This window comes from Festucalex cinctus, chromosome 7 (genome assembly GCF_051991245.1).
Source record: "Festucalex cinctus isolate MCC-2025b chromosome 7, RoL_Fcin_1.0, whole genome shotgun sequence".
NCBI lineage: Eukaryota > Metazoa > Chordata > Actinopteri > Syngnathiformes > Syngnathidae > Festucalex > Festucalex cinctus.
Genome location: NC_135417.1, coordinates 9,375,152 through 9,387,158, shown reverse-complemented (window position 1 = coordinate 9,387,158; position 12,007 = coordinate 9,375,152). Strand labels below are relative to the sequence as shown.

At 38.9% G+C, this 12,007-nt stretch overlaps 1 protein-coding gene across 3 annotated transcripts in view; it reads left to right on the top strand.

Moving 5' to 3' along the window:
- The window catches only part of ddr1 (discoidin domain receptor tyrosine kinase 1), a 56,213-nt gene that overhangs the window by 39,412 nt on the left and 4,794 nt on the right, over positions 1–12,007 (top strand). For 2 of the 3 annotated variants that reach the window (XM_077527949.1, XM_077527947.1), the window contains 8 exons: positions 1,088–1,337; positions 3,945–4,091; positions 4,566–4,628; positions 6,318–6,484; positions 7,758–7,959; positions 9,537–9,647; positions 11,286–11,605; positions 11,724–11,851. In XM_077527949.1, the coding sequence (XP_077384075.1) occupies positions 1,088–1,337; positions 3,945–4,091; positions 4,566–4,628; positions 6,318–6,484; positions 7,758–7,959; positions 9,537–9,647; positions 11,286–11,605; positions 11,724–11,851 (1,388 nt within the window). The remainder of the gene's footprint in view (positions 1–1,087; positions 1,338–3,944; positions 4,092–4,565; positions 4,629–6,317; positions 6,485–7,757; positions 7,960–9,536; positions 9,648–11,285; positions 11,606–11,723; positions 11,852–12,007) is intronic. The other variant, XM_077527948.1, reaches the window with a different exon arrangement.

The following is a 12,007-nucleotide window of genomic DNA, read 5'->3' as shown; positions in this document are numbered from 1 at the left end:
AGATGTGACAGATTAGCGGAGACAAGATTTGACAAAATCATATTATTTTCGTCTATTTTTTGTTCATGAACTAAAATGTCGATAGATTTTAGTCCAGCTTTTATTAAGTGAAGGACATTTTCGTCACATCTTCATTAGTCGATGAAAATGTATGCTAATTATTATATTATATATATTATTTATATTATATTTTTTATATATTTATTTATATTATATATATATATATATATATATATATATATATATTATTATTATAGTTATTGTTTATGAATGAGGGTTTTAGTCTAGTCTATGTATGCTAATTATTATATTATATATATTATTTATATTATATTTTTTATATATTTATTTATATTATTATTATAGTTATTGTTTATGAATGAGGGTTTTAGTCTAGTCTATTCCAGTTTTAGTCCGGTGAAAAATGTGCGTTGATGAAATTATTTTTGTTTGGTTTTTGTTGATGAAATTAACACTGTGTACTAAGTGCTTAAATAATGCTAAATCAAATGGAGGTTTTTTTTGTACACAAAAGAATTGAATTAAATACAAAAAAAATCACAACATTTAAACATAAAATACAAACAATTGACATTTTTGACTTCATACCAGAAAGTATGCACGGGAAACGGCCCTTTGAATTCTGGTAAAAAAAAAATCGGAAAAAAAAATAGAACCCCATCTTCACCGAGCGGTTGAAATCTGATGTCACTCAACAATGTCAAACCCCGTAGAGATAAAGATTGTGAATATCAAAACATATCTATTTATGACATTAATTTAGGTATTCAAAAAGAGTAACTTTACATAGCCCAACATGATTTCGACTGACTACGTTAAACCAGAACAACAAACATCAGAATCAGCCATCTTTGTTGTTTACATTCTCTTCGAACGCTTTGAGGTCGGAACTGTGAACTGTGAGGTTTCAATGGGAAATTGACTCCCCACCTTCCTCGAATGCAGCATAAGAAGCCACTGAAAGCCAAAGAAAAAGCGCAGAGTGACCACCTAGGCGAATGAACTTTCCCCAACGTGGGCAACCCGGGAACCAACTTGATCTCGTCTTTTTGTGTCCTGTCGGCAGGTGCACAGCAACAACCGCCACACTCAGGGCGTGCGCGTCTTCAACAAGGTGGAGTGCGCGTTCAAGGCCGGCCTGCTGCAGCCGTGGTCGTCGCCGGCCCTCGCCCTGCCCGTCCCCCTGGACGACCTCAAGGACCCGTCGTCCCGCACGCTCTCCTTGCCCCTGGACGGCCGCGCGGCGCACATCCTGCGATGCAGCTTCTACTTCACCGACCGATGGATGCTACTCAGCGAGATCTCCTTCCTCTCCGGTAACAACCAACGCTACTACTTGTAGTATTGTTCACATTTCTACATTTACTGCTACTACCTATTCTTCTAGTATACTACTCTTAGTCCGACACTACTATATTACTGTTACTCATACCTCTTCTTCTACTATGACTGCTACTGCTCCTGCTACTTATATCACCACTACAATTTTTAAATCTACTACTCTTATACAGTACTTCTACTACAAAACACTACAGCTATTACAGTACTTCTTCCACAACTAGTACTAATACTTGTCCTACTACTGCTAGTGCTACTATTACTACTATTACTACTACTACTACTACTACTGCTGCAGCTACTGACACAGTAAGTCTACTACAGTATTACTATGTTTACCACTTCAACTATATTACCACTACTACAACTACTACACTACTTCTGCTACAACTAATACTGGTATTAGCCCTGCTATTGCATTATGGTATTAGTGCTGCTACTACAACATAGTACTACTTCTTCTTCTACTGTTTAAAGTACTTATTCTTCTACTGCTTCAACTGCTTCTTCTACATCAACTACTACATCGACTTCTTCAACTTCAACTGCTCCTTCTCCTACTACTTTCTTCGACTTCTTCAAACTTCTAAAACTACTCTTCCCCCCTAAAACTATTAGTCTCGCAGTACTGTATTACTATGATTACCAGTACATTACTTCTATTCCTACTGCTGCTTTTTGCTCCTGCTGCTGCATCTATTCCTCCTATTACTTTTACAGTGCAACTATGATATTTATTTACTATTAAATTACTTCTACTACTACAGCGACAGCTGCTTCTGAACATCTACTTCTTTTACTAATAGTGTCACTGCAGTAATTCTACTCTTTCGATTGCAATACTTCTACTACTACTTCTACTATTATCACTACTACTACTACTACTGTACTTCCAGCACTACTCTGAATCCTCAACTATATCTCCTTCTATTTCTTTTACTACTACTTCTACTACTACTAATGGATGAATCCATTATTCTGACGTTTTATGTTGTTTAATTTCCAATTGTATGCTCATCACAAGTAACTTTTGTGGTGCCTAAATTCACGTTTCTCAGTCTAGAAATAGCCCACGTCCAAACTTTAGTTTCCCAAATTCATGAAGCCGCTTTTGTTGTTTTTGTCCCTTGCTGCGTTCTTTCCATTGTTATGCGCTATCACGCTCGTCTGGGCATTTTTATTTGCGCCGCGTTGCGGCATGGGAAAAAAAGTGGAGTGAAGCTTATTTATTCCCAGGCAATGTCACGGCCCGCCAAGTAAACTGGCAACTTGTTCCACAGTTTTTAGGCTCGATCGGCTTCATCAGAAGCCTTGGTGGGAGGTGCGTATACTCTTTAATTTAGGCAGTCTATCCGCACACTATATATGCTGTACACACTCCTGTTTATTGACTAAAACACACTCGGGCTGCACACAAATGGAAGCAAACGATATCCTCTGCAAAGTAGGAGGAGTCGTGCTGCGAGGCACATTAAACTTGTCCTCCCTCTAAAACTGCAAAAAAAAAAAAGAGAAAAGAAAAAGGACATCAGTTGTTGCAAAGTGACCCGTAATCACAGCTAACCCGGCAAGCAAAAAGAAAACTCAAGACTCCTGGACTGCTGATTAATAATGCATTGTTTGGATATTACAGGCAATAAACAAAACTTTTTGACTGACAACTTCAGCTACCTGCCACACTTTACTTTACAAACTACAACTGCACTTACTAATGAGATCCAATGGGAGAACTTTACTATCAAGTCTGCCTTTACAAAAATAGTAATGCTCTTTTTGTGTGTGTGTGTGTGTGTGCGTGTGTGTGTGCGTGTTTTAAGCCTTTCATGTACTGTAGCTGCATCACAACACAATCTGTTTCTTGACGCTTGTTGACTGCCAAGTTGGGTTACGTTCAAAACTGTTTCGCCATAGGAATTCATGTAAAGGGAATCAGTTGGTTCCAGACGTTTGTTAGCTGTACAGACAATGGTTTTTAGTGTCATTTAATCTCCCGGTAATGTTTTAACATATTCAAGGACCTAATTTCATCATATCGAATATTCCAATTTGAATTTGTTTTTTATATATACATAGATCATAGTTAGATTTGCTGTTAGGACAATTTTTTTTTATTGTCCATAGAGGGCATCTAAAATGAAAAAATAAATAAAAACTATACATGTATGGATAGGTCTGATGCCACTGAACATTTTGAGGGGTCGAAAGTAAAAAAAAATATTTATCACACTTCCAAGAGGGTGCCAATGTTTGGCTCAAATTGAACCAGAGGTTTTTTTTGTTTTTGTTTTTTTAGGCACACACATATGTAACGACACACAAAAAAAATAAATAAATAATAATAGTAAATAAAAGTACAATAATTTAAAATAATAATAATAATAATAATAATAATAATAAAAAAATAAAAAAATACATAAATGCCCACTTAAATACAATAAATAAATATACAAATGAAAAATAATAATAAATAAATGAATACTTAAATGACCCACAACCCTGATGAGATCAAGCATGACAGAAGATGGAGTACTGGATGTTGAAATGTGTTTTTTCTCAAAACACTTTCTCTGGTTCCTCCCCTGCAGACGGTCTTGAAAAGGACGTGACGCGGACGACTGGTCGCAAGCCTCCCACCACCAGCTCCCCTCCTCCGTCCGTCAACAACACCTCCTCCTCCTCTCCCGCCCCGAGCCGCGGCGCCTCCAACGCCAACGCCACCGCCGCCGCTTCTGGTGAGTCCGGCTCGTCAAGATCCCGCTCTCTGCGTCGTCCTCCTCCTGCCAGCTCATCATCATTACCAATCGTGCCTCACTTCCTCCTCATCCACCAACCTTTCTTTATCTTTGTCAAACTGAATTACATTGTACACAAAATTGCTGCTAGATAGGTTTTTTTCAACTCTAAATCTGATAATGCACATGGAGTTACTCAAAATGTATACTAGCACATTTTAGGCAAATTATTTTATTCAAATTATCCGTTTGACTAATAGGACTGAAAGTAATAGGAATGAGTTGGGTTTTTTTGTTTTTTGTTTTTTAAATAATCCCGCCTCCATTCAGGCTCAAAGGTCGAATATTTCAGAAGCTATCGTCACTTCAACACATTTGCACTTCTCTGTCAGACCTCGTCCCCCTCATTGTCTCTCTTCTCCTTCACCACCTCCTCCTCTTTTGTCCATCTCCTCCTCCTGCTCCTCCTTCCAGCACCTCCTCCCACCGCCAGCTCCACCTTCATAATGGACACCACTGCTAATTGGACGCTGTCAGGTGAGACGAAGGGAGGGTAAAGCCAGGGAGCTTGCTCGTCCGCCGCCTCCTCTCGGTTAAGTGGGGGAGAGCACGAATTGCAGTGGAACCTCTAAAGTTGCTTTCATTCATTTAAAAATGATTTAAGTTTAATTTATTAACTCATTCACTCCCAGCCATTTTATATACAGTCAGGTCCGTAAATATTGGGACATCAGGGCTGCAGCAAGACAGTATAATAGTAGGAACAATTTCGGACAGATTGGACCTTCTTCTGCATTAAGACGAAAAAGGCTCCACAGCTGTGTTCTCGATCTTTCTGCCATTTTTATTTTATTCTCCCTAATTTGATCTCAAGTGGGCCGGACCAGTATGTCCATGCCCTAATGACAGGTCAAAATATTTCTATATTTCAATTTATTTATTTATTTTTTTATTTGGTGCGAATAATTACAAGTACATTGTGAAAATATTGCCAGTTATTAGCATCTTACTGCAGCGCAATCTGAATTTTCTTAACAAAAATGAGCGCATCATTTTTTGCATCAAATCCTGAGTAATAGCCAAATTTCAAGATGTCATTTAAAAGGCATACTTGACTCATTGAGCCATTTTCAGCAGTAAAAAGTTTATATTTTGTCTATAATTAATGTGGTAACTTCGTTATTTTTGATGTACAATTAATACCTTGAAAAAGTATTTTTTTCTACTCGCTGTCGACTGATGATGACATCACCTGTGCTGAGGAAGTAGGTAACGACCAATCATGGCACAGTTTGCTGACCAACCCCAGGAAACAGGTGAACCATGATTGGTCGTTACCTACTTCCTCAGCACAGGTGACGTCATCATCAGTCGACAGCAAGAGTAAAAAAAAATGTTTTTAAAGGTATTAATTGTACATGAAAAATAATGACGTTATCAAATTCATTCTGGAGAAAATATGAACTTTTCACTGCTGAAAATTGTTCGATGAGTCAAGTATCCCTTTAAGTGGTCGTCAATTAGCAACAGCAGTTCATTTTAGTGGAAAAAACTGCAGTTTGTGTTCTGTCCTCATGGGCCAGATTGGACCACCCGACGAGCTGGTTCCTGCCCACAGGTCCTATGTTTGACACCCATGCTGACTTTTTATCTTCTTGTGTATTCTTCCAAAAAACAAAACAAAAAACAAATGGTGCTTTACTTCCAACTTTAGCGGTTCCGTTGTATACGGAAAAACACTAACGCACAACATGTTAACGGACAATAACAAAATGGCTTCCTCTGGGTCTGTTTAAAGTGCATGTTTTGCGGGTTTTTGCACACCGAAAAAGTCCAAGCTGGAATTTCTCTCTGTGGCATGCTTTGTCCACAAGTTGGGGGATTTATTAGCAACATTGTGCTGACAGACTGATACGCGCGTGTGGGAGAATGGCTGCCTTGTCTTTCTTTTGCGCCGGTGTTTGCTCTCGCGTACCTGCACGCCTCAAGTGACCTTCAGAGGGGATTAAATGACCTCTGAGTTTGATGCATCGTGTGTACAAAAGGAGCCGCGCACTTGTCACATTCTTTTCTCCAATGTGTGGTATGAATCACTCACTCCCCATCACGTATTAGCGGACAACGTGCGTGTGTTTTGTGCCTGCTGTTTGAAACACTGTTACAATGTACGCATCTCAAATGGAGGTCAAGTCACCCGCTCGCTCTCCTCCCCCTCCTCCGACGCAGGTTCCGAGTTCGCCGCCGTGTCTCCGAGGGCGGGGCTTCCCGTGGCCAAGGACGACAGCAGCAACACGGCCATCCTGATTGGCTGCCTGGTGGGCATCATCCTGCTGCTGCTGGCCGTCATCGCCGTCATCCTGTGGAGGCAGTACTGGAAGAAGTTGCTGGGGAAGGTGAGGTGGCAAAAAAAAAAAAAAAAAAAAGCACGTTCGCAATCGCAACGTGTATCAAGTCCGTTCAAATGAGCGATGTGAAAGATGAACGTTTTGCTTCTTCGCCGAGTTGAAATTTTCACCACAAATTTGCGACAATCGGCATCGAGAATAGATACCGCGTCACATGCAATGTCCTGGAGTTGTTTATAGTCGAAGAATGAAGGATGAAATTATTGTCGCTGTTTGCAGGAACTTTTTGATAACGCCCGCTAACTTCTCGTCCGATGCAAAGTGAAACTTTTGCCTCGCTTTACTCACACCAGTTCGATTGCACAATTTCTGTACCACGATTAACTTATAATAGGTTGGCATTTTTCATTGTAGTTAGTTTGTATTTTGTTTTGACTGAGTCTCATTTTTATTAGTTTTAGTTTTAATTTCTTTTTTATATATATATATTTTTATATCTATATGGAAAAATAAATACTCCAGTTAAAGATTTTTTTTTAAAGGTCGCAATAATTATTTAATTAAGTAAACGATCAATACAAATAAACTCCAAACGCTCATGTACAAAGATAAAAAAAATAAAAAATAAAAAAAATAAAAAAAAAGAAGGGACATTTTTGCTGTGATAATAGCAAAATTGTAGTAAAAATATTCTAATTCTAGACAATTTAAAAATTCAAATTCTAGCAAAAATGTCCTTTTTTTTTCTTCTTTTTTTTGTCTTTAAGATCATACATGAGCTTTCAGGGTTGATTTTTAATGTATGTATTTCAGTATTGTTATACATACGTACAGTTGAAGGAAGGTCAAACAATCATTTGGGAATTGTAGTTATCGTAATTAATTGTAATTGTAGTATTTTACTTTACTGTACAATACTTAGAAGCTGTGTTATTTTTTATCTTGCACTTGACAAATACTCCATATATTAAAAAAAAACAAAAAAACTAAAACTAAGAAAAATTCAACAAAATAAAAACTGTCATGAAAGTATTCTATAATGAGGAGCAAGCAGTTCAGAAAATGGATGGATAATAATAATAATAATAATAATAATAATAATAATAAAGCTCCTCCCCTCACTTCAACTTAGTTCTTTGTCACCAAGATACCATGAGACGGCGCCAAAGCACTAGTTCAAATCAGACAGTGCTTTTGTGAGTTTTTGAACAAATGAAAGGATAGCTAAAGGATAGCTTCCCTCCAAATATGTTCAAAAATACACTTTGTAGGTGCTCTGCGCTCATTCAAACGATGACATATGAATCCGTGTCCGGCGCAGGCCCAGGGCGGCCTGTCGAGCGACGAGCTGCGCGTGCACCTGTCGGTTCCCTCCGACAACGTGGTCATCAACAACACGCACAGCTACTCCAGCCGCTACCAGCGCATACACACCTTCCCCGACGACCCCGAGCGCGAGGCCGAAAGCGAGTACCAGGAGCCCAGCGCCTTGCTGCACCCGCGGGACCACCGCGACAGCACCGGTAGGCCCCGCCCACGCGCATGCACAAACACGGCATGGAGACATGCGCTTTGACCTTTTCAGATGTCTTCAAGCGTGCAAAAAAAAGCTTTTGCGCTTTCGGCTCGGAATGCCACGAGAATATGAACAAAAGTATTGGGACACCTGGACCAAAATGCAGCAGGAACCTTGACGCTTTTATAATAGTTTATAGTTGTTTAGTTTAAATAAAAAATAGGACTGTATTCTGTAAAGACATAATAAAAATAAAAAAACGTAAAGAAATTGGCTTTATAAAGAGTCATGACTGTACATACTGTAGTATTGGTGTGTTGGGTGCGTGTCGTCAAGGGGTGTGGCCTAATGAGTGACATCAGGAGCTGAATTCAAGTTCGCTGGTTATTTCAATGTGAGCGTCTCAGTGTGATTTGTGGCCCGCCGCATCTCCTTGTGAGTGTTATCGTTTTGTATTTTGGTTTTTGACTGCTTGGTTATGATAGTTTTGGATTTGTCATAATAGTTTTTTATTTCTATTTCACTTTTGTTTGTTTTTTTATTCAGTTATATAATTATTTTTATTTTTTAAATGCTTCATTTTAAGTCATCTTTATTTTTATACAGTGCTTTCAAGCATTTTATTAATTTTAGTATTAGTTTTAGTATATATATATATATATATATATATATATTTATTTATTTATTTATTTATTTATTTATTGTTGGACTTTCCTCTTTCTGTATGGCTGAACACCATTACTGAAATCAATATTTTTTAAATAAATAACGATAGCTCATGTTTGGAATTAATTGACAAAAATTGACGTTTTAGTATAATTATAATTAGTCTAGTTAGCTTTATGTTGATTATTGTGTTTTCAAAAGCACTCTCGATTTTTTATTTTTTTTTGTTAATGAAAATGTTTTTCAATAATTTATCGTTAACTATAATAACTGCAAAACTTTTTTTCTACTTAACGATTATGCACCTTGCTTTTTATGCACTGTAAAGAGGAAAAGTCTGTTTGTCCAAAATGTCTTCATAAAGCGATTGAAGAGGTGTGTCTCAATACTTTTGTCCGTAGAAAATATTAAGTCAACCCTGTTTTTTTGTTTTTGTTTTTTTTTTTCCCCGACTGTGTAAAGTTTCAGCACACTTGTGCATAAGTAAGCCAAAAGCGTACGGAAGAATGCCTGTGTGAGGATGCGCTTCTCGGAGGGGCACAAAGCAGCTTTTGTTCCGCGGGGAGAAAAAAAAAAAGAAAGTTGTATGACAGAGAAGCAGGAAGGCAAAATGAGGAAAGGAGGAGGGCACGTTTGCACGGCAGGACGTTGGCATGCCGTCTGCGCTTTGAAAATAACTCAAGTGAAAAAAAACATTTCAGCCAATTGTGTGGTTTGCTGTTAACCGGCCTTGTTGTTGTTGCTCGTGCTTGCCGTGTGCGCCATTTGCATCCCCATCCTCTTGTTTTTTTTGTTTTTTTTTATCCATCACCACGTGCTAACACAACCTTTTTATTTTGTTTTGTTGTGTCTACCTGATGCGGCGGGCCGCCTCGTCCTGTGTGTATTTTGTGTTGTGTGCGTTTTGTGCTCTCCCAGCCTTGCTGTTAAACAACCCGGCCTATCACCTGCTCCTGTCAGATCACAGGAAAGGCTCCATGAGGCCCGGCACCTGTCAGGCTCAGGAAAAGAGTCTCAATGTGGCCCATGGTAAGACAACTCGGACTGGGACCACCAAAAAGGGGCGTTCGGTGGCCTGTCAAATTGTCGTCACTCTTCTTCTTTGTCATTGCATGCGTCTGACGTCACTTCTTCTTTTTTCTTTATTTTTTTACTCTTGTCGTGTGCGGTGGTTCGTTTTTTGTTTCTAATAAAGACATGTTGGTTCTCATATTGTGAGTCAGACGCCTTCTCAGGAATCTCTCAATATTCTGATAATCCACGCTGTCACTTGTCTGGAAGGAGTTATATTAATGGCAGCCTTTAGTGACGATGCAGCCCAAAAAAATAAGTTTAAAAGAAAAATAACACAATTATTTTATTTTATTAAAAATGTACAGTAATTACATAAATAAAATGTCAAGAACAAAACTTGACAACTGGCATTTTTGCTTCAATTCATTGGCCATTCTGCTGCTCCTTTTTGTTGTGCGCATCTTGGCCACTTGGGGGCAGAATAAACCAGACATGGATAAAAGTCTTTTTCAATATACAATAACTTGTTTTTCTCTCTCTCTTTTGGACTTTTTTTTTTTTTTTTTTTTTAAATCATTAGCTTTAAATATTTTTAACTGCAAGTTTTTATTAGATATTCTTTTCAAGATGATTCAGTTTAATTTAGGTTTTAGTAGTTAAATTATAGTATTAGTTTTAATTTTTAAAATATATTTCAGAATTTGAACAAATTTAAACAAAAAAAAAAATTCTTAAATTGTTTGACTTTCTTTCTTCTGAAGCTACGGATGTCCAGCAATACTAAGATTTTTTATTATTATTATTTTTAATCAGTATGATATTAATTATGACAAAGTTGAAAACAATGGACGTTTTGCCAGAATTGTAGTTATAGTTTTATAAACTTAATGATGCAATTTCATTTTTTTGCCCTAAAAGCATTTTTGTTTTCATTTTATTTCCTTAACTAAAATGCTTTTTCAAAATTAGCAGTTTTTTGTTAGTTTTTGTTAAAAATAATAGCCTAGGCATGTATGTGATTTTATTAAGAAAAATAACACTATTTTTTTACATTGCAAAAAAAGCATACACGATTGACATTAAATAAATAGAATGTAGCGAGTAAAACAGTTTTTGCTTCAATTCTATAGACATTTAAGAGTGTTGCTCCTTCTGTTCTACACATCTTAGCCAACTAGGGGGCAGCATACAGTAAGTCCAATAATATTAATTCCTGGCTACAAAATCAACAAATCAGCGCATTTTTCTGACGAGTTTCCTTTGAGGGATTATGATTAAAATGTTTAAAAATTGTACCCATCCATCCATTTCTTAACCGCTTGTTCCTCACAAGGGTCGCGAGGGGGTGCTGGAGCCCATCCCAGCTAGCTTCGGGCAGTAGTCGGGGTACACCCTGAACTGGTTGCCAGCCAGTCGCAGAATAATCATACCTTAATGTGTTATTCATATTTTTGTATAATTTCTTCCTCAAATGAATGAGTGATTAGTGATGACATTTTTCTATTTTGCATTATGTCACAACTCCGAGCAAAAGTAGTCTTTTCATCATGGTGGTTGGTTTCACTTTTAAGACTTCGATCCATGTTTTTTTTTTTTTCCCCCCTCAAATATTCCTTCGCATCTCACCCTCAAACGCTCGCCTCTTTCCCCCAGCGTGCGGCTCGGAGTCGGCCCCGGAGAAGTGCTTCCCCCCGCTGACGCAGGATGAGCCTCCGCCCTACCCGGGCTCGCCGCCGACGTACCCGGCGGCCCTGTCGCCGCCCGTGTCTCCGCCGCTGCCGCCCAGCGTGCCGCACTACGCCGAGGCCGACATCGTCAGCCTGCAGGGCGTCAGCGGCAACAACACCTACGCCGTGCCCGCCCTGGCCTCGTCCAGCCCGGGCGCCGCCGACGCCGCCGCCGGCCCCTTGCCCGAGCTGCAGCGACACTGTCTCGTCTTCAAGGAGAAGCTCGGCGAGGGACAGTTTGGGGAGGTACGCATCCCACAATGTGGGCCGAGGTTTCAAATTCAGAATTCCAAAAGCAATATTTGAAAAATCTGTCGGTGTCACGAACGGCGGTGAAACAGCGTGTCCGTTGTTCTCATGAAAGGTGCACCTGTGCGAGATCGAAAACCCGCAGGACCTTCCCAACCTGGAGTTCCCCTTCAACGTGAGGAAAGGTCGCCCTCTGCTGGTGGCTGTCAAGATACTGCGGCCTGATGCTTCTAAAAACGCCAGGTGGGTTGTCCTGGCACAGTTGGGATAAGTGTGATTATTAGGGCCACGTATAAATATATGCATTTCTTTAATAATATGAGAATATTCCAAGGAACATTAGATCAGAAAATTACGAGGAAAAAAAAGTATTTATAACGTTATAAAGTGGTAAATTTG